We start from the raw sequence: 21,615 nt of genomic DNA, 5'->3' as shown, positions 1-21,615 counted from the left end.
GGGAAATAAACCATTCCCTCCCACCTCTTTACCTCCTCCCAGATCTTTCCTGCCTGGGTACACTAGGAGATACTGTGAATCAATTCCTTGAAACACAACACAGAGAGATCAAGTTTCTCTCTCCCCCTCACCCAGAGGCAGATTCAAGCTGCCTGAATCTAACACAAAGAGGAAATTTACCTTTCCCTCCTTGCTTCCCACCGATTCCCTGGTATATACAGACTCAATTTCTTTGAGCCTTAATTAGGAGAGAAAAATCAGCAGGTCTTACAAGCAAAACTTTTAATAAAAAAGAAAGAAAAAAAGTAAAAGGTTTATCTCTGCACTTTAGATGGTAAACAGTTACAGGGTCTTTCAACTTATAAACAACAGAAAGAAACTTTCTCCAGCAGAAACACAATTTAAGCTACTTTCAGCAAGTACACATATGCAAATGGAAAAAAACAAATTAAAAGTCTATGACCGCCTTTTCTTACTTACAATTCTGAATAGATAAAAGACTGTAGCAGGGAGATTGGCAGAAACCTGGTTACACCTCTAGCCCCATCCAGGACCCAGAGTGAACAAAGCCAAACCCAAAACCCACAAACAAAGGCTTCCCTCCATGAGATTTGAAAGTATCTTGTCTCCTGATTGGTCCTCTGGTCAGGTGTTTGCAGGTCACTGTTTGTTAACCGTTTATAGGTGAAAGAGACATTAACCCTTAGCTATCTGTTTATGACAGCTTTAGCTATAAATGTGTACAGCTTTGCAGGAATGGGACCTCTAGTTTTTGAAGGCTAGTTTATTCAAATGTGAAAATGAGCTGTTTGTGGAAAAGAAAATGTAAAAATACTTCTAGAAAAGAAACTTTGGAGGAGGATAATTGGTTAAACATTTGATCACAAATCAGCTATCTGTAATACATAATATATGACTAATGACAGGATTAAAAGTATCCATGTGGAACGTGAGGAATTAATTAGCTATAAAACAGAGACCAGGATGATATTCTTTTGCAAGGGAAAAAACAAAGTCTTTCAGCAAAAAGACACAAAAAGGTGGTGACTGTGGTTTCATTTTCTTTCACCATGATCTAGTTATTCTAGGGGAGTGACAATTTTAAAAATTTATGTGAAATAAAACCCGATAAAGTAGGAAGGTATGTCACCCTGCCAGCACAGATAAATTCACAGACTGTTATTTTAATTAATGTGTAAACCTCAAAAGGAAAGTCTCCATTTTCCTTTAGTGAGCTATTCTTAGAACTTACAGAATCTCCTAACCCATGATAGGAAGAGGAGATTTTAACCTTACCCTGTCAAACTTAATGGCTAGATCACAGGTGTTACAAGAAGGGGAATTCCAAGTCATCCTAATTATACAGCATCACATGAAAGAATTATATTTGGTTACCCTTTAGAGGGATATGTTCTCAAAAGAGAGAGGGAATTTATGAATTGCTCCTCCATGCATGACTGTATCATGTAGGACTGAGCTAGTTGTGATTTCTAAAAAGCTCACACAACTATAACCTCAGTATAATCTCCAACCATGCAATGGCGTTACTAGATTTACAGCTAAACAGATAACTAATTCCTTGGAGGAGATATTTTATTGCTTAACTATCCAGACTTTACAATCTGAGGCAAAAGACAATAAAAGCACTGTTGAATCCCCTCTAACATACTGGGAATCCTTTGAATCCTATCTGAGAAACTTTACATTTTTCAAAATTGCAGCTAAAAGGAACATCAGCCAGCCAATACAAAAGACCTTTACTCAAAGAGATTTTAAGAAAGGGTAAGAACAGAAGAAGCAAAATTCTAACCATATTAACTAAGATGATAAGAGATTTGCAAAACTCTTTAGTGACGAGTGCAATAAATAGAAGTACATCAGCATCTACAACATAGGCCCAGATCCTCAAAGGTATTGAGGTGGAGGATCTAGGCTTATTAGTTCCTGATTTCTATTTACCGTGAGGCCCCTTCACACTGTTCTAGCTGGGCAAAGGGCCTTAAAATGTAATTTACATCCACTTGATGGTCCTGTTATGCTACCTGTGTTTTAGATGGCATTTAGTTTGAAAAATATTTGGGGTCATGGTGGATAATCAGCTGATTGATCCCAGTGTGACACTGTGACCAAAAGGGCTAATGCAATCTCTTGATGCATAAATGGGAATCCTGAGTAGGAGTAGAGAGGGTATTTTACCTCTATTTGGTATTGGTATGACTGCTGTTGGAATACTGTGTCCAGTTCTGATGTCCACAATTCAAGAAGGATGTTGAAAAACTAGAGTTTTCAGAGAAAAGCCATGAGAATGATTAATGGATTAGAACCCTGCCTTATAGTGACAAACTCAAGGAGCTCATTCTGTTTAGCTTAACAAAGAGAAGGTGAAGGGATGATTTGGGCCTTGTCTACCCTGCCACTAACTGCGCTGAAACTTTCTTCACTCAAGGGTGAGAAAAAACACCCCCCCCCCCCGAGCGATACAAGTTTCAGGACTGTAAAGTGGCAGTGTAGATAGTGGTACAGCACTGGGAGCCATGCTCCCAGCCAGGGCCGGCTCTAGGTACCAGTGTTCCAAGCTTGTGCTCGGGGCGACACTTTTCAAGCATTCCAGTCATTTTTTTTGTGCTTCAGCAGCAGCACTCCGCCCCCCACCCTCTTTTTTTTTTTTTTTGCTTGGAGTGGCAAAAAACCTGGAGCCAGCCCTGCTCCCAACACTGGTAGCTATTCCCCTCACAGAGATGGTTTTATTACAGTGCTGGGAGAGCTCTCTCCCAGTGCTGGAGCTGCGACTACACAGCCATGTTAAGGCGCTGCCACGACAGCTCTTTAATGTCAGCTGTGTAGACATACCCTTACGTACAGTCTCTTAGTACCTACCTGGGAAGAAATATTTACTAATGGGCTCTTTGGTCTTGCGGAGAAAGATATAACATGATCCAATCATTGGAAGTTGAAGCTAGACAAATTCATACTGGAAAAAAGGCATAAATTTTTAACAGTGAGACTAATTAACCATTGGAACAATTTACCAGGGGTCATGGTAGCCCTCCATCACTGACAATTTTAAAATCAGGATTGGATGTTTTTCTAAAATATGAGCTCCAGGAGTTATTTTGGGGGAATTCTATGGCCTGTGTTATACAGGAGGTCAGACTAGATCAGGGGTCTCAAACATGTGGACTGCGGGGCTCTTCTCTGCGGCCTGCCAAGCTCCCTGCCCCTCTGCCTACCTCCAGCCCGGGGGTTGGCAAACTACAGCCTGTGGGATTGCCCCCCGTGGCACTGCGAGCCCCGCGCCGCTCCCTTAGGTGGCTGGCAGCATGTCCCTTCGGGCTGTGGGGGAGGGGAAAGGAGGCAGAGGGCTCCTGCGTTGCCTCACTTCAAGGCACCGCCCTCCGCAGCTCCCATTGGCCAGGAACAGGGAACCGTGGCCAATGGGAGTTTTGTGGGAGGTACCTGGAGGAGCAGCAGTGGAGCCCTGTGTCCACTCCCGCTTCCCCAGGGGCCGTGGTTCTGGCTGCCTCCTGGAGTGGAGTGGAGCAGTGCAGGGTCCTGGCCCCGATGCGCACCACTGCCACCCTGGAGTCGCTCCAGGTAACCGGCGCCGGGCCGGAGCTCGCACCCCGCAACCCTCCTGCACCCTAACTCCCTGGCCTGAGCCCCTGCCGCTCCCCTCACCCCTCTTGCACCCCACACACCAACTCCCTGCCCTGAGCCCCCTGCTGCACCCTGCACACCTCCTGTACCCCCTGGTGACAGGGAAGGGGCAGCGTTGGGATGAAGACTCTGGGGAAGGGGGTGGAAAGGGGCAGGGAAGGGGTGGGAAGAGGTGGGGCAGGGGCCTCATGGAAGGGGTGGAGTAGGGGTGGAGCCCGGGGGCAGTGAGTTTCAACCTGTAAAAAACACATGATTAAAAAAACCTCCCAACAAATAGAAAGATTACAGTGTTGCTGGAAGTTATATTTCAAGCCATACAATATTACTTGACTAAGATATTCATCAAACAGCTACATGTACTATTTAACCAACATAAGTAACCCAGAAGGATAAAACTAACCTGGAATGCTGGACATGATGAGCTATTACTGGAAATCACGGGAAAGAATAATGATGTTTAAGAACTTTAAAAAGTTCTGTGATTGTTTCCATCTATTGAAGCAAATATGAACAGCAACCTCAGAGATCAGATTATTGATGAAGTGAAGAAACTTTCTTTTAATTCTGGAGAATTTATATGCCATTTTATACCATTATGGAGAACAGTTGAAGACAGCATTAGAACTAAACAATTGGCCTTGCTTTTTCAGGCTACTCTAAATATGTCCCCAGCAGTGCAAACTAGATGTAGTGGAGGACCCAAGCCAGGATTTTTGGAATCAGCTGTGGAATCATACTTCTAATGTGCAGAAGAGTGTTCACTGCCACAACTTTGTGCTTTTTGGGTCAAGGTTCACAAAAGTTGGAGAGTATGCATGAAAAAATCCTTAAAGATTTTCAGGAAAGTGCTGGGTCTGAGATTACTCAGATCACAGCAAAACAGGTAATTGCAAAAAAAAGTGTAGAACTGAGACGGCACTACCACAATATAAATAATAATAGGAACTTCACAGTGAGCACCGATCAATGATCTGATATTAACTGTAAGTTAGACAAATCATTTGCAATGAGACTGAGAGGAACTGAAAGGTCCTGTTTAAAATCATATTGGGTAATACTTGTGCTTGAGTTCTTCAGAATATCATTTCGTAGTCAGGGATGATGGTTCTGCCTTAGAAAATGACTCAGCTCAGAAAGATGGAATCCTGCATGAACTTCTTTTTTTTTGTTATGCATGCGTTGATACTGGTGACAAGGAGTTGGAGAATAATAAGACAAGTGACTGAGCGTATTGGTCAAGAAATACCAGGCTAACTTATGACTTGCAAGAACAATTCAAAGTTTTTATGAGTGTAACTGCAATTGAAACAATGCACAGTTTGAAAAAGCATCACAATAACCCTTTGCTTAAGGTACTTGCCCAATAATGTCAGCAAGAGAGGACTTTTTCAAGTTCACAGAAATCAATGAATTGACTGGAAAAGACACAGGGGAGAGGATATTGACTGAGATGTGAATCATAGGTATGGATCTCTGTAAAGTTTGTGGTTTTGAGTTTTGATGGAGCTAATACAAAGTGTGGATACTTTTCTGGAGCTCAGGCATTTATTCTTAATTAGCACCTTGATATAGTACTTGTCTATTGTGCACATCACTGACTAGACATGCTGATCAGTATACTTAATAAGATCTCTTAAATTCATAATTATTAGGATACAGTTACAAAAATAATAACATAAATAATCCAGCTAAGAACATTGTCAACAAGGCTTGTATTCCTAAGAAAGTACTGTAAAACACTAGGCATACTTACTGAGGCTCAATGGATGACAATCAATATGATACTCATTTTTTCCTACCAGTATTACTTATATTATTTGGATATTCTGGAAACATAAAGTTTGGGAAAAGCCAAGCTATGTTCCCTCTTTCTTCACAGGATGCAGAGTTTAGCATCTCACACAATATTCTTGAAGCAGATTTGTGTGAGATAATTTCAGCCCAGTACAACAATACACCACAACTGATTTGCTTGTGGCCAACAGCAAATGTTTTCAAAGCCAGTGTCAAAGTGAACATAAATTCAACAAACTCTGCAAAAGCAAAGCAAATGGGAAGTGATGTTGGCATAAGGTTTTCAGTATGCTATATAGTCAAATGACTAAATGGCAGGCAGAGTGTATTGTGAGACTCGAGACAATAGCATTATAAATGTTCACAATTTCTCCCATTTATGGATGCTTTACTTGAGCAGCTGAATGGCAGATTTGGAACTTACTATTCAACTGCCTTCAGTTTTAAACTACTCTGCTGCCTATATATTTTAGCTACTATAGTAAACTTGAAAAATCAGTAAGCCACTACTTACCATATTTAACCTGATGATAAACATCAGGGGCTTCATTCTCCAACATGCAATTCTAGTTTTATGCTACTGTAGTGCCACTGATTTTAGTGGAGTTATGCTGGAATAAAATTGGAATAAAACAGTGGAGAACTGGGCTCTAGGTCTCTGTGGGCCAGCAATGGAGAAAATACTGTCAGTAAAGCATACCCAGTGCCATTACTGAAACTCTGGCTCAGTTTGACTCCAAATTCTCTCACAACAGAGCAACAAGAGAACCACCTCACCTGGTCCCCACAAACTACTGCTGCAGCCACTGGGCTCCTTTTCTAAGCAATGCCATGTTGGCCATAAACATTAGAACATTTGGTTGGAGAAAATAGGGTGCTGTTGATTGGCAATCTAATGCTTACAGATGTCAGTTGCAACAATATTAAGGAAGTTTATCTTTGCCTACTGTTCTGCAGGGGTCAGGCAGACAGTTTTCTAATCTCTGAAGACCAAGATGAATTGGTGGGTGGGTTGTGAACTTTATCTGGCCATCTCATTGAAGCTGCGAGATAGGGGGAGAAGAAACCCAGAAGCCTCTTAACCCTCAGTAGAGGGAACCACTTGGTTCTGTTGAGAGCAGAGAAAACAGAACACACAAAAATAAGTAGAGAGAGGGATTAGCTAAGAGGGAGGGTAGGAATGGGAAAAGATTCCTGGGTTCTAGAATCAATGAAACGATCCCAGCAAACTAGCAAGATTTGGCACAAGGATATCTTTTATGAACAGCTCCTAGAGAGTTAATTTTGCTGGACCCTGATGAATTGAAGCATGAAACGTTCATACTTAAATTCCTTCTGAAGACAAATGTAAGGTAGGTTACTCAACCTAGGAACTGGCCTTTTTTTAGAGTGGTAATCAATTCTGAAGTGATGATGATTTTTCATTTTCATAGGGACAGCAACAACAACTCTGTTAGAGCATCAAGAAGATGCAACTCCATTAATTATCTAGTCAGTTTCCCAATGTGTATTAATTTGAATTTATTAACATGGGCCCGAGTCAAGAATTTTGTTCTAGATTTTCCCAATTTTCAGCATATTTATCACAGGATTTTGATTTGGTCCATTGTACAGGCAGGCTAGTTGCAAAATTTGGATCTGAATTCAAACTTTCCCAAGGTTCAAGGTTTGGTCAGTGTTTTCTGAGGTTTGAACTCAATGTCTTCTCTATTTAAAACCTTCCATGTTAGAAGTCTGGAGCTTGGAGCTGGTTCCTGATGTTCAGAGAGTGAAGACTCACAGCTAGATCTTCAGTGTTCACTTACAAATTGCTGATTTATGAAGCTCTCTGATTTTTTATAGAGAGCTGATAATGGTTATGTGAACTGCTTGAGCTGTCTGAGAATGGGGAAAAACAAAGGGAAAAGTCCTAAAAAATGAAGCTTCTGTTTCCCGCTCTACTACGTGCAATGACTACAGGAGTTGCTTTCCTCTCCATGCTTCAGAAGCCTGTAACCTCTGCAATAGGAACTGCTGGAAGCTTTAAACCAGCACACAGATGAAGTGCAAGCCCTGGTGAAAAGCAAGTTCTTGGCCCTTGATAATATAGTCGAATCTCTGTCCTTTAAGGTCTTCACTGTGGACAGTACACTGAGAATGGTGGAGACACATTTACAGTGGAATACATGCTGCACAGAGTGTTACAGTATTATCCTGAGGTAGGAAGACAAGATAGAGATATATTATATTAATAAAATTTCTGGTCTAATAAAGACACTGGGCCCATCGATACATAGGCTGACTTGAGAATCATATAAAATCTAAAAATCAAAGACTCCTCATAATCCTAAATGGAAAAGAGCCTGCATAAATAATGAATCATGTAAAACAGGGATCGGCAATCTGTGGTACGTGGTCTGTCAGGGAAATCTGATGGTGGGCTGGGACAATATGTTTATCTGCAGGTTCAGCCGACTGCAGCTCCCACTGGCCACGGTTTGCCGTTCCAGGCCACTGTGGGCTGCGGGAAGTGGCGGCAATCACATCCCTCGGCTGAACCTGCAGACGCTGCAGGTAAACAAACTGTACCGGCCCACCAGCAGAATTCCCTGATGGGTTGTGTGCCAAAGGTTGCTGATCCCTGATGTAGAAAATAAAATCTCTGCTCTGCCAGGCCTGGATATTATAGATATTTCTGTGTATATCATAGATTCTATTCCATTCCTCCAAAAATTAAAGCACATGTATCTGCTGCTGGAGGTACTATATTTGTGCAATCTCCTGATTCTTCGGACGTTGAGAGGATGATAGCTGTATCCCATAAAAAAGATAAGTTTATTTTTTCCTCTGATGAGTCATGGAAAACAGCGTAGCTAAACAGACATGTTGTTGATGAAGAGGAGGCTACATCTATCCTGTTTCTGGCCCAGCTTGGATAAAGTATAGTAATGAACCTGCTCGCTCCTTACTGGGCACTGTTAACCCCCCAGTTACAACCATCCAGCAGAGCTCCATAATCCCTTCAATGCACAAACAGGAAGTACTGCCAAGGGACTAGGGCTCTGGAGGGAGGCTGAGGCTGTGCTGCTGCACCCCCACTAGTCACTATTGTTTTGCAGTTTTTGTATGGTTTTGGACCAATCAAGCTTGCTTTTGGGCAGTTTTCCTGGCAACCCTGGCAGTAAACTGGAGGCAGCTGCTGGAGAGTGGGCTGTGGAGGATCCAGGCACCTAAGAACTGGGATTGAAGGGCTGAAAGATGGCTGGAAAGCAACTTATTTTATGTGGGGGGGCACAGGTTGTGTTTATCATCTTTTGTGTGCCTAGCATAACTAACTGCAGTGTTTATTTCTGGAAGTCCTAGTTAAGCAACCTTTTCTTATTCATCAGATGCTGTAAGTGTTTAGAGTAACCCAGTGAAGGGACTAGAGCAGGGGTAGATAAACTATGGCCTGGGGGCTGCATCCAGCCCATGAGCTCCCAGGGTCTAAAGCCTGCCTGCTACAGCCAGGGAGCAGGGTTGGGGGCTTGCCCAGCTCCATGCTACTCCCAGAAGCAGTGGCATGTCCCTCTCCCAGTCCTATCCATAGAGGCAGCCAGGGGGCTTCGCATACTGCCCTGCCCCGCCCCAAGCACTGCCCCCACAGTTCCCCATTGGCCAGGAACCACAGCCAATGGGAGCTGCAGGGGTGGTGCCTGTAGTTGGGGCAGTGCGCAGGGTGGGGGATAGCTCAGTGTTTTGAGCACTGACCTGCTAAACCCAGGGTTGTGAGTTTAATTCTTGAAGGGCCATTTAGGGATCTTGGGCAACAATCTGTCTAGGGATTGGTCCTGCTTTGAGGTCCCTTCCAACCCTGGTATTCTATGATTCTAAATATTTTACTTAGGGTGACCATGTATCCAGTTTTCAACCAGACTGCCTAGTCAAAAAGAGACCCTGGCAGCTCTGGTCAGCATTGTTGACCAGCCTGTTAAAAGTCCAGTCAGTGGTGCTGCAGGTCTAAGAAAGGCTGGTCCCTAATTGTCCTAGCACCATACTGCGCCCTAGAAGTGGCCAGTGGCTCTGGCTCCTGGGTTGGGGAGTGCAAAGGGCTCAGTGTGCTGCTCTTACCTTGAGCACTGGCTCTGCACTCCCACTGGCCCGGAAGCAGTCAGTAGGAGCTTGCCCCCTCCACCCCAGCCAGAGTCTCCTCTTGCACCTGAAGCCCCTCATCCCCGGCCCCATCTCAGAATCTGCATCCCCAGCCCAGAGCCTATACCCCCTCCTGCACCCCCTCCTGCACCCCAATCCCCTGCCTCAACCCAAAGCCACCTCCCCCATTCCAAATCCCTGAGTCCCACTCCAGCGCCTGCACCCCCAACCAGAGTCCTCACCCCATGATGCACCCCAATCCCTTGCCCCAGCCCAAAGCCCCCTCCCACACCCTGGGCCCCTTATTTCTGGCCCCACCCTGAAGCCTGCACCCCCAGTTAGGGCCCTGAGTCACACCCACCCCAGCCCAGTGACAGTGAGTGAAGAGGGGGGAGAGCAAGTCATGGAGGGAGGGGGAATGTAGTGAGCGGAGGGGCGGGGCCTCAGGGAAGGGGCGTGGCAAGGGTTGCAACCCTAATTGACTGTGTAATGAGCTTCTCTGAGTGGAGCTGGGGGCTCCGTAGCCCAGAACAGGGAGCTCAGACGTGCAGCTCTGACCACGTGAAGGACACACGGGGCGGGGGGTTCAGACAGGAAGGGGCCAGGTGCCTCCGCCCTTTGGCCATGGGGGGTTAGCAGGAAACTCCCTGGCACTGCAGGGCAGCAGCCGGCGCCGATGGCGCCCAGGGCCATGAAGCAGCATTTTCTCCCCTTACACGGCTGGGGCCGGGGGCCCCTGGGTGGCACCGCGGGCGCGCCAGGGGAGGGGCCGTGCAAGGAGCTGGTGTCCAGGTCTTGCCCCTCCAGCCGGGGGCGGGGCCGGGGTGTCCGTGCCCCCCCCCCCGCCGGTGTATATAGGCCGGGCCAAGCCACCAGGCTGCCGCTGCCGTGGGTAAAATGGCCGCCGCTGTCGCGCGGGGCGTGTCGGTGCCGGAGCTGCCGCGGCTGCTGGCGCGGGACCCCTACCTGGCCCCCTTCGCGCCCGACTTCCAGCGCAGGTACCGCAGCCCAGCGCCCAGGGGTCGCACCAGCCCGCAGCCCCGGGAGCGGGAGGCAGCTCGGGGGCGGTGCCTCCCCGCCCTCAGCCGCCTCCCCACGGTCAGGCTAGGCCCACGGCCGGGGGGAACCGGGGGTCTCATCTCAGCTGGGAGTCGGTGCTCGGGTGTGGGGCGCTGGGTCCCCGGGCACTGGGGGGCTCCTCTGCTTCCCTCCCCCAGCAACGTTAGTGACCTCGCTTGGCCCACATGGGCATGGCACCGCCTGAGTCGCCGCCCCGCGCTCCCCCTGGCCGGGGGCTGGGGCAATGCGCCATTCGCCCTTACGTGGGCGGGGGTGGGGCTGTTCTCAGTCCGTGTTTCCAGACATCACCATTAAAAACGTAGCTGTGAGAGTAGCGGATCGTGAGCCCCCACTCCTGGGCCCCCAAACCCGGCAGCTCCTACAGGAAAGTGAAACTGACTTGGTAGCAGTTTTTCTCTCTCCAGTGGGAAACGCCAGAGAACAGGTGAATCCTGGTGGTGACGAGTGACCTGTGTGTTCATCTTTCTTTCTCTTTTCATAATCTACCATGTTGTTGGTTTGCGACGTTGGTAAAGAAACTTTTTGTTTATATCGCCGGATGAGAGGCGAATACACAAGTAGCTGTAGGCTGCTGCAGGCGTTTTCAGTACTGCTCTCAGGCGCGCCTTTTAAGTGTCATTCACTGCAGCGAGGCGGGGGGGGGGGTTTCTGGTTCTCTCTTATAGCTGCCTTTAAAGTTGACTTACATTTCAGTGCGTTACTGCTGCTAAATCATTCTCTGGCCCCATCCTTCGTTGTGACACAGTCCTTGTGCTATTGTGAGTGAGTTGCATACTTGCCTGCCTGTCTCTGGTTTAATCCGTTTCTAATTGAATGAAAGGGTCACTTACTGTGCGACCTTGAATGGCTGTATGCGGGCTTGCAGCAGGTTGTGGCAATGTATGTACATACACCCTGCAAAATATGCAAATTGCATCACTCAGACTGTTCATCAGTCCACCTCCTGCATAAGTAAGTCAGGGGAGTCCAGGATGTTTTCATTGGTTTAACTGTTTTTTGCCTTGAGAGCTTGTTACTGAGGTAAAGAATACACACTGCACAAGGAAAACAGTCTTTTAAGCCACTCTTGAGCTTAAAAACCAAAAGTTAGTTTTAGGTAAGTATGTACCATGCATGCTATGAGGTAAAATTTTAATTCCTAGAACAGAGGGTGAGGTGGCAATGCTATTTAGAAGGCACAGATTGGCAGATGTGATTCTTTATCATTAACAGTGCTAGAAATCTAACTGCATATACTGTTTTACTGTGTATTGTAGGGAATAACATGTCTACTTTTGTCCTAGCACTATAGCCATAGTCTTCAAACACTATGAATTTGCCACTGTGTGCCAGTTTCAGATTGACACTGAAGTTTATTTAGCAATGTACCTGGCTTGTCCATGAAACATGGGCCTGCTATGAGCCCTGGTATGTTGTTACATTCTGGTCAAATTTAATGGTAACTTGCCACAAAATTACTGTGGAAATGTGTATTCCCTGGCAGCAGGCTTAAAACAAGATGGTCCCAATACAGATAAATATTTAAGAATGAAACAAAATAAGACAGTAAGTTAACTAGAAGTAGAAATAAATTAATCTACAAATACCTAAGTATATGTATAAAATAGATCATATCTTACTCCATATCAGCAAAACTTTTGGATTATGTGTTAAAGTGGATCATAGCAGGAGGAGATTGGAGTTATTTTAAGGCTTGGTACTTGTCTAATTTAGCAGCAGAGCTGTAAGGCCATCCTATGTTAATATCTGCACTTGGGTTTTTGGTGTCCTCCCCATTTGCAGTTTCTGTTTTTGCAAGCCCTGGAAACATGCAGAAGAGAAGTGGTGTTAAAATGGTACAAATGGGGGAAACAGAATAAGGGCATGGGGGGGGGAGCCCAACTTCCTTCCTAACGGTTGCTAGAGGGGAGAATTCTGTGCAGACAAATTCCTTCTGGCCCGGTGGCTTTCAGTTCTTTCCTCTGTCTCTGCGGTTCTTTTATGAGATGGGGAAACAAAAGAATCTCATTTGATTTACTTGTTGCTGCCTGACCACTTGGAATAAAATGATCTAAAATATTGTAAAAATCACCGTGCAGTTCCAGAAAATGTGAATTGCAGAGGCATGAAATACTACTACTGAGGAGGATGAGGGTTAAATTGCTGCCCTGTCACTTTCCCTTTGAAACTGACAGCACCTGGTGAGTTTCACTCTTGTATCTAGAAGGCTTTCTATAGCAATAAGGATGAAGCTGATCAGATTACTACAGATTTAACCATGTTTATTTCCTTGTCATAAAATCTGATTTCTTCTTAAATCTTTGCTTTGCAAAAATTATAGTATAGGTGTCCTAGATCATTGTTACCTTATTAAACAATTCAGGTTTGGGAGGAATTCCGCAGCTATAAGCTAATATCAGTTTCCATTAAAACATCTAGAAGGAATAGAACTCAGGTCTCAAGAGGTTCAATCCAGTGTCCTAACCAGTGGACCATGGTGGAGATTTAATTTCTAGTGGAATATTTCCTGAACTTGGCTGGCTGTCCTCACTCAGTATTGAAATAATTCTTGGATTTGGTCTTCAACATGAGAAATAACTGTTGGATTTATTTGTGAATTCATTTAGCCACTTGATGGAAGATGTAAATAACTGTTCAAAACAATCAATTAGCTGAAAAATTTTAAGCTTTCTTTTGGAGTAAATTCAAATCCTCAACTGTTAAGTGTTAGAGATACTGGGTAAAATTTGACTTTTAAATATGAACACTCTTAATATGTTTGTAACTGAAACATTGCAGCATTGTGCTAGATTGACAACCTTGAAGTGGAATTGGCTAGAAACTTGCTAAACAGAAGAGTGACTGGGAGTGAAAATTAAAAATAAAAGATCAAATAGAGTTTGGCAACCCTATATGTTTGTACATCACCAATATATCTTAAATGAGGAGTGTGATGATTTTTTTTTTTTTTAAACAAAAAGGTGGAGGTTGTCATGCAGTCTTCGGATTCCAGCAGCTAGGACTCTTAAGGAGAAAAAATATCAAATATTGTGAAACTCATGCTTTAAATTGTAATAGTTGGCAATACTGTAAATATTGAACAGAAAGAAAATCTATCAAAAATAGTTTTTAATCTAAAGCAGTTGAGATGCTTTGGTTCAGTTAACACACAGACTTTATGCAAACCTCCCCTCCCAAACCTTTTCTTATACTACCATCTGGCAAGTATAGTGCTTAGATCCTTGGAAACATATTATGTTGGTATTAGGAAGCAAAAGGAAAATAAACCAGCTTTAATTCAGTGGGTTCAGTAGCTGCTTGGGTTAAGTCTCCTTCTTTTAGAGCTATTTTGTTACTTCTCCCTGGCAGAAAGACTTCACACTGATAAGTACCTAATTCCCTTCCCCCAACTGCTCTAAGCTCTTCAGATCAGGTTGGCCTTAGGTTCTCTTTTCTGGGTGTTGACTGCCTCTCCCATTTGGTTCACATCTGAATTTATGCCATAGAAATTGGTAAGGCTGGCATACAGGACATGTCTATGCTAAAAGCTGTAATTCACTCCATCAGTGATAGGTAATGGTAGAAGCTGTGCTGTAGTTAGAATTCAGGAGTTTGTCAAAATATTATCTAACATGACTATGACAGTAGCAAAAACACATGAATAATATCTCCATTCCAACTTCTACCGGTGATCACAAAATTTCTTTTGAAACTTACTGCTTTTTCTCTGATCTTTCTCTGTGACACAGAAATTGGGCCTTTTTGTGCGTTAACACTTTAGAAAACTCATTTGGATATTCAAAAAAGTATACAAATTGTGGGGCCTCTACCTTTTTATCTCTGCTTGTTAGCTGGGGCCTTTCTCCTTCTCTGTATTGTTGCCTCTGTGCCCTGTCCTCTGCAGTCTCCTCTCTCTAATGGCCTTTGGATGTCTCACTCATTCTACTTCAGATGGGTATTAGTTGTGCCCAGGCCCATACATGGATACTGTCTCTTCCTCTCCTCTGCCTCCTGCTCAGTTCCTCCTCTGCCCAGGAGCTCCTGGCTTCTGCCTGCCCTTTCCCACCCCTTTAATGTTGCCCCAGGCCAGTTCTAGGAAACAATAGTCATGCTGGGGTGGAACAATTTTTTTTTTTATCCCCACTTAGTGCTGGGAGGGAGACTATGGTTAGGAGTTGCCTCCAACCTAGCTCTCTGCTTTCTCTCTTTGCCCCGGGGCTGTTCAGCACAGGAAGGGAAGCAGAGACTTGCTTTGCAGGACACGGAAAGCAGAACAACATCCTCTGGTGGAAGCTGGAACAGCAGTAGAGTGACCAGATGTCCTGATTTTTGGGGTCTCTTTCTTATATAGGCTCCTACTACCACCCCCCCACTCCCTGTCCTGATTTTTCACACTTGCTGTCTGGTCACTCAGCAGTCCAAAACTAGTCTTCTAGAGGTGGCTTCTGGTGGCTTCAGTCAGAACTGCAGCATCAATTAGTGTACTGGCTGAATTCTTGAGCTGCTGGGAACTTCTTGCAAGAGACCAATTTTAAAGCTGTAAAATTGTGGCTCTTTTGAAAATATCTACACTGGAATATCTTGTGCTGTTTTTCTAGCAGGTTGTGCTGTAGCACCAGAGCTTAGTTTTGTCATTATTATGAAAGAAGGTCTTGAAGAGCACTGAGTGAAGTGAGCTAAGCTTGCTCTAACAAAAATGGTCTTTTTTTAAATTACTTTAATCTGATGATGAGATTTCTCAAAGTAATGTGTGACTTCAGGAAAATCAGTTTAAAATTGGGAAAATGGAAATATTCACTAAACAGGACTTTAAAATACTACTGTGCACTGTGTGCATGTGTGTGTTTTGAGCCTGCCTAGGCAAGTTCAGGAAAACGAAATTTTGTCTTAGCTCACTGTGGAGATGAAGAGGGGTTGCAATAGTGTTTGGGTGAAAGACACAAGTTTTGCTGACGCAAGCGGCAGTGTGAACACTGCCTTGTCGGCAGGAGCTCTCTCCTGCCAACAAAGCTTATGCTGCTAGCAAGGCTGGAAGTATTTTCTTAGCACCTTTGCTGACAAAATACCGCAAAAGAGCGTTAACGCTCGCTGACTTCTAGCGACACAGCCTTGTTGCTTAAAAACTTCATAGTGTGTGTACACAAGCCCCAATTGTAGTAGTCTCTCTTCACCTTCTGTTTACTTCAGATAACCCTTTACTACTTAGAAAATTGACCTGACTCTTTCAGGCTCTGTCTTCACTAGGAAAAAGATGTGTTCTTATCTTTGATTAGTTAACTTGAGAGGAAATTCTAGATTAGCAGGTCTAGTTTAAGGCTATGTCTTCACTAACAAAAGTGTGACACTTATGTAAACATACAATGGAGACAAGAGCACTTGTTTTACTGTCAGGTAAACTAGGTGAGGTCACATGGATTGCCTGAGAGGTGTTAGTGCTGAGGTCTCTTAACTGCCTTGCAATAAATGCTGCAAGTACCTTGTCTCCACTTAGGATTTAACAATGAGGTAATTGACTTGTTTTATCTCATTGGTTTTAAAAAGAAAACCCACAAACATTTTGTGTGAATGAAGACAAAACCAAAGATTTAGCACTCCAATAAGTATTAGCAAAATATTTGAGACAAAACATTTCACCAAGAGAATTAGATCATTATTCAACAGTCCATTATTCAACACTGTCACAACAAAGCAGCTTCCCAAATCTTCACACCAGGGTCTAGTGAAATTCCCAGAGGTAGAGTGCATGCTACTAGGTTAACTGCTGAGAGAGAACAGGCTCCTGATCCTCTTCAGAGTTGGATAATTCCCCTCTTCTCCATCTCCTCTGCTGCTGTAAGTCATGGAGGGAATCCAGATGGGAAGCTGATCAGAAGCCTGTTCTGTTCAGTAGTTACCTATGTTAATAAAGAGTGGGTACTAGGATGCCTTGTTAACATAGGTAACTACTTGAAGAACTGATAAAACAACTTGAAATTCCCTCCCAAAATATAAAAATAAAAATTTAATGGAGCTGTACGGATAACATATTGGAAAGCTTTGGAATTTAAGGAGGCATTAGTGTCAAGATTTGGGAAGTCCCCTTTTATAGTATTGCATAATGGGATGCATATGTTCCAGACAACTCAAATATCTCTGTGAAATGTGTGTTATCTTAAATATTTTGTTAACGCTTGAGTGTTATGTAAACTAAATACTTACGTTATTTAGTATGTATGTTCAGTCTTTTACCTCTTACAACATAAGTGGCTCAGGTGTCAGCATTAATGCTGGTAGTGTAATAGCATTTTATGATGTTACAAACTGGTGTCAGAAAGTGTTGCCTTTGTTATTACCAACATGCGCTTTCTGTATTTCACCAGCTTTTGCAGCTTCCACAATTTATGAACTATGTGCTTGTGGGCGCATGTTTTCCACTAGCTCGGTTTATTGTGTGAAGCTGTTTAGGAATGAATTCCTAGTCTTTTCAATCTGTAATTTGTGCTGCTTGGCAAAATGCTCTTCTGTTTGCAGCATTAATCAAGATAATCTGTGTCTCCTGGCTTGGTCCTAAATGTGGGCTTGGGTGGCAGGGGAGTGGAACCCAAGCTGGAAGTATAAGACATGGGGGAGAGAATAGTGATGATCCAATTCTCCTGAATTCTTGATGTATGATTTTGTTTTGTCTCCTTGCTCAGAGGCTTGAGAAAATCAATTCAGCAGTCTCTGGAGTTGGATGAACTAGCATAGTACATATAAAGTGGTTCATAGTTTTCAGTTCCATATGTGTTACTAACAAGAAGAGAGAACGGTTATGCAACTGCCATTGAAACAATGAAGGCACATCTATTTCTACTCAAATTGCTGCTATGTTAGTGGATGTTTCTGCTAGGAATGTAGCTCTCTTGGTTGGATATTTTGGTGACAAGATTCTGGGAAAGGTATTTTGGCCTTGGCTACACTTGGAGGTCTGCAGTGCTCGGAGTTACAGCTATCTTCGTAGAGCTGTGTAGGGAAAGTGCTGGAGTGTGGCCACATTTGCAGCATTTGCAGCGCTATTGGGAGTGGTGCATTATGGGCAGCTATCCCACAGAGCACCTCATCCCATTTTGGTGCCGTGGGTTGTGGGAAGGGGACGGAATGGTGCGGGTCATTCTGCTTCCTGTCCCAACATCCCATGATGCATCACTTTGCATCCCAGCAGTCCCTGTTTTTCCATCCACATTTGGCGCCATTGTGACTCTCCCAACGGTTTCTGTGCAGTGTGATTTCTGTGGGAAATGGAGCCCGAACTGCTGAGGACTTTGCTGACGAGTGTCGCCAGCACATCACGTTTGGCAGTTGAGCTATTCCTTAAGCTCCAAAGTGATGATGAGTCCGACGATGATTGCGAGTTGTGTGACGCATACGACGTGACATTGCTTGTGGCTTTCACGGAAATGATCAGCACCATGGAATGCAGCTTTTGGGCTCGGGGAAACAAGCACTGAGTGGTGGGATCACGTAGTAATGGAAGTCTGGGATGAGGGGCAGTGGCGGCAGAACTTTCGGATGAGAAAAGCCATTTTCATGGGACTGTGTGCTGAGCTAGCCCCCACCGTGCGGCGCAAGGACAAGAGATTGAGAGCTGCCCTGCAGGTGGAGAAGCGGGTGGCTACTGCAATCTGGAAGCTGGCAACTCCAGACAGCTACCGATCGGTCGGGATCCAGTTTGGAGTGGGAAAGTCGACCATTGGAGTCGTTTTGATGCAAGTTTGCAGGGCCATTAATCGCATCTTACTAAGAACTGTGAGTCTGGGGAATGTGCAGGACATTGTGGATGGCTTTGCACAAATGGGTTTCCGTAACTGTGGAAGGGCAATAGATGAGATGCATATTCTTATTCTAGCACCACCCCACCTAGCATCTGAGTACATTGATTGGAAGGGGTATTTCTCTATGGTTCTCCAGGCACTTGTGGATCACCGTGGGTGTTTCATTGACATTAACACAGGCTGGCCTAGAAAGGTGATTGATGCACGCATCTTTTGGAACACTGGCCTGTTCAGGAAGCTGCAGGCAGGGACTTTTTCCCCAGACCGGAAGATCACAGTAGGGGATGGTGAAATGCCCATTGTGATCCTTGGAGACCCCGCTTACCCGTTAACGCCTTGGCTCATGAAACCGTATACAGGGAAGCTTGACAGAAGCAAGGACCGGTTCAACTACAGGCTGAGCCGGTGCCGAATGACTGTGGAGTGTGCTTTTGGCCGTTTAAAAGGGCACTGATGATCTCTGTATGGGAAGCTAGACTTAGGGGGAAAGCAGCATCCCTGCGGTTGTATCCGCGTGCTGTACCCTCCATAATATTTATGAAGGGAAGGGTGAAACATTCAGTCAGGCATGGACCTCTGAGGTTCAACTCCTGGAGGCTGAATTTGCACAGCCAGAGAGCAGGGCTACTAGAGAGGCCCAGCACAGGGCTTCAAGGATCAGGAATGCCTTGAGGGACGAATTTGAGGCTGAAAACCAACAGTAATGTTTGGTGCCTTGCACAGGAGTGAAGTGCAGTGGTTTACAATGTTAGTAGGAATCTGTTTTTCCTAAGCTGATTTGCAGTGCCTGTTTCTTTCCTGGGCTACGGTATCTTTCACTTTCTGCGATAATAAAGACTGTTTTCAAAGCCAAGAATTCATTTATTGAAAAGAAAATAACTTTGACAGACACACAACATTTTGGGAACCTAAAAGGGTAGGGGGTGTGGTGGGGAACTGTACAGTCTCAGGTTTGAATATGTCCTGTCTGGAGTGCTGTGCAATGACTGCTGCACTTCAGGATGCCTATACTGCATGGTGATGGGGGTTGAGTGCAGAGGATGAGGGTCATAGTTCTCAGGGCTGGTTGGTGAACGTACAGGTGTTGGAGGCAGCTGGTGGAGGTAAGGATCTGGATGCTGGGGAAGGGGGTTTGGAGCTGACATTAGGGCACAAGGGAAAGAGCTTTGGGACGGGGGCGAGCCGGCATGGTAGCGCTCTGCCTGCATGGCTATGAGCGCCCAATAGAGTCTGCTTGGTGCACCAGAATGCTTATCAGCTGCTTTGTGCTTTTCTTCCTGGCCGCTGCGTTTCTCTGGCGGATCCTGCTTTCCCTTTCCCTCCAGTCCTGCAGTGTTTTGTTCTCTCTGGCAGGGTGATCCATAAGTGTTTGCAGCAGATCTTCTTTGAATTTTCATGGCTTCTTCTGCAGGTTTTGGAGTCTTTGAGCTGCTGTTAACACGGGCAGCTCTGAACTCAAGGTCGCTTGTGGAAGGGGAAAAAAGGCAACAGTTAACAGAGAGGCAGCATTGTTTATATCTCAGACAGTTATTCCCACACAGTGAAGGAGTTTACAGTCTTCACTTTAGCATAATTTTCCCATACCAAATAGAGGGCACATAACCCACAGGAGCCCTGAAATGGTGAGTAAGGGGAACTGATTGCTTCAGGGCTGTGCTGGGGTTTCTGTGCATTGGGGAAAGCAAACAGCTGCGAGGGGCACCTACACTGAACACTCTCCCAACATTTTCCACAGGAGTTAATCCTGGAAGCTATCTCGCTGCTGCGGGTCACTTGGGAAGAGTGGGAGGGTCTTCTACAGCAATGCGGATTCCGCCCTGGCCCCTATGCAGCTTGCTTGTGTGCAGCAATGGTCCCCCCCCACCCCTCGCTGCACAGTGGCGCGGACGCGTTAGCCTGACTGGGACAAGGATCACAGTGGCTCTCCCTGTAAACTTGCAGAAGCGCATTGCCCATGCTCTGGCTGAAACTTTTGAAAAGATTACCGAGGCCGATTACTGCGACGTGATACACCACATCAAGGGGCTATTCCACATCTAGGCAGGCATACATGAAGCCCTAACCCTCCCTCATCTCCCGAAACATTTCCATCCTGAAAATAAAAGCCACTCACCGGGAACCTGCTCCTCTGCTTCTCCTTCACCAAGTTCCAGCTGCTGCGACTGGCTGCCTTCCTCCTGGCTTGAGAAGAGCTCCTGGCTGCATGCCTCTTGGGACTCGGTTGTCTCCCCCCCCCACCCCAGTACCCTCACTCTCGGTTTCCTCCTCCACCTACCCCCTCAGCTCTGAAGTGTCCATCGTGGTCCTCGGATTGGCGGTGGAGTCACCCCCACGTATTGCATCCAGCTCTTTGTAAAAATGGCAGGTCGTGGGGGCAGCACCAGTGCGTCAGTTTCCCTCACGGGCTTTGCAACAGGCACCCCGCAGCTCCTTCACTTTAATCCTGCACTGCACCACGTCCTTGTCGTGGCCCCTTTCCAGCATGGCCCTTGATATCTGCCCATAGGTATCGTAATTCCTACGGCTGGAGCGCAGCTGTGACTGCACAGCTTCCTCCCCCTAAACACTGATGAGGTCCAGCAACTTGCCATTGCTCCATGCTGGGGCTCGTTTGGCGTGTGGAGGCATGGTCACCTGGAAAGAGTCACTGATTGCACTCCACACCTGGCTGAGCAAACAGGAAGGGGATTTTTAAAATTCCTGGGGCATTTAAAGGGCGGGTCACCTGAGGCCAGGGCAGTAGAGTTTGAACTGATGAGCAGAGCAGCTGAGCAGGCATTCTGGGATACCTCCGAATACCTCTGGAGGCCAATAACAGTGCTTTTGGTGGCCACACTGATGGACCAGCGCTGCATCACCAGCGCTGCAGTCATTATTCCCCAGGCAGAAGAGAAGTACAGCAAGCGCTGTATCCGGGGAGATACAGTGCTGTATGTGCCTTGCAAGTGTGGACGGTGAATAAGGCCTTGGCTACGCTGGCGCTTTACAGCGCTGCAACTTTCTCGCTCAGGGGTGTGAAAAAAACACCCCCCTGAGCGCTGCAAGATACAGCACTGTAAAGCGCCAGTGTAAACAGTGCTGCAAGCTAAACCCCATGAGGATGTGGAGTACGTGCAGCGCTGGGAGAGCTCTCTCCTGGTGCTGCGACCACACTCGCGCTTCATAGCGCTGCCGCGACAGCGCTTTGAAGTTTCAAGTGTAGCCA

The 21,615-nt window shown here is 45.6% G+C and overlaps 1 protein-coding gene across 4 annotated transcripts in view; it reads left to right on the top strand.

The window, feature by feature from the left end:
- Positions 1-10,420: 10,420 nt before the first annotated feature.
- GBE1 (1,4-alpha-glucan branching enzyme 1) overlaps positions 10,421-21,615 on the top strand; it is a 301,814-nt gene continuing 290,619 nt past the window's right edge. Inside the window, exon 1 of one of the 4 annotated variants that reach the window (XM_030580312.1) lies at positions 10,421-10,559. In XM_030580312.1, the coding sequence (XP_030436172.1) occupies positions 10,459-10,559 (101 nt within the window). In that variant the 5' untranslated portion in view covers positions 10,421-10,458. Of the gene's footprint in view, positions 10,560-10,922; positions 11,066-21,615 lie in introns of those variants that run through there. The other 3 variants (XM_030580342.1, XM_030580369.1, XM_030580352.1) reach the window with 3 other exon arrangements.

The sequence above is a fragment of the Gopherus evgoodei genome, chromosome 1 (assembly GCF_007399415.2).
Source record: "Gopherus evgoodei ecotype Sinaloan lineage chromosome 1, rGopEvg1_v1.p, whole genome shotgun sequence".
In the NCBI taxonomy this organism is placed as follows: Eukaryota; Metazoa; Chordata; order Testudines; family Testudinidae; genus Gopherus; species Gopherus evgoodei.
The sequence above is the reverse complement of the archived record's forward strand: the minus strand, read 5'-3'. Positions and strand labels throughout refer to the sequence as shown.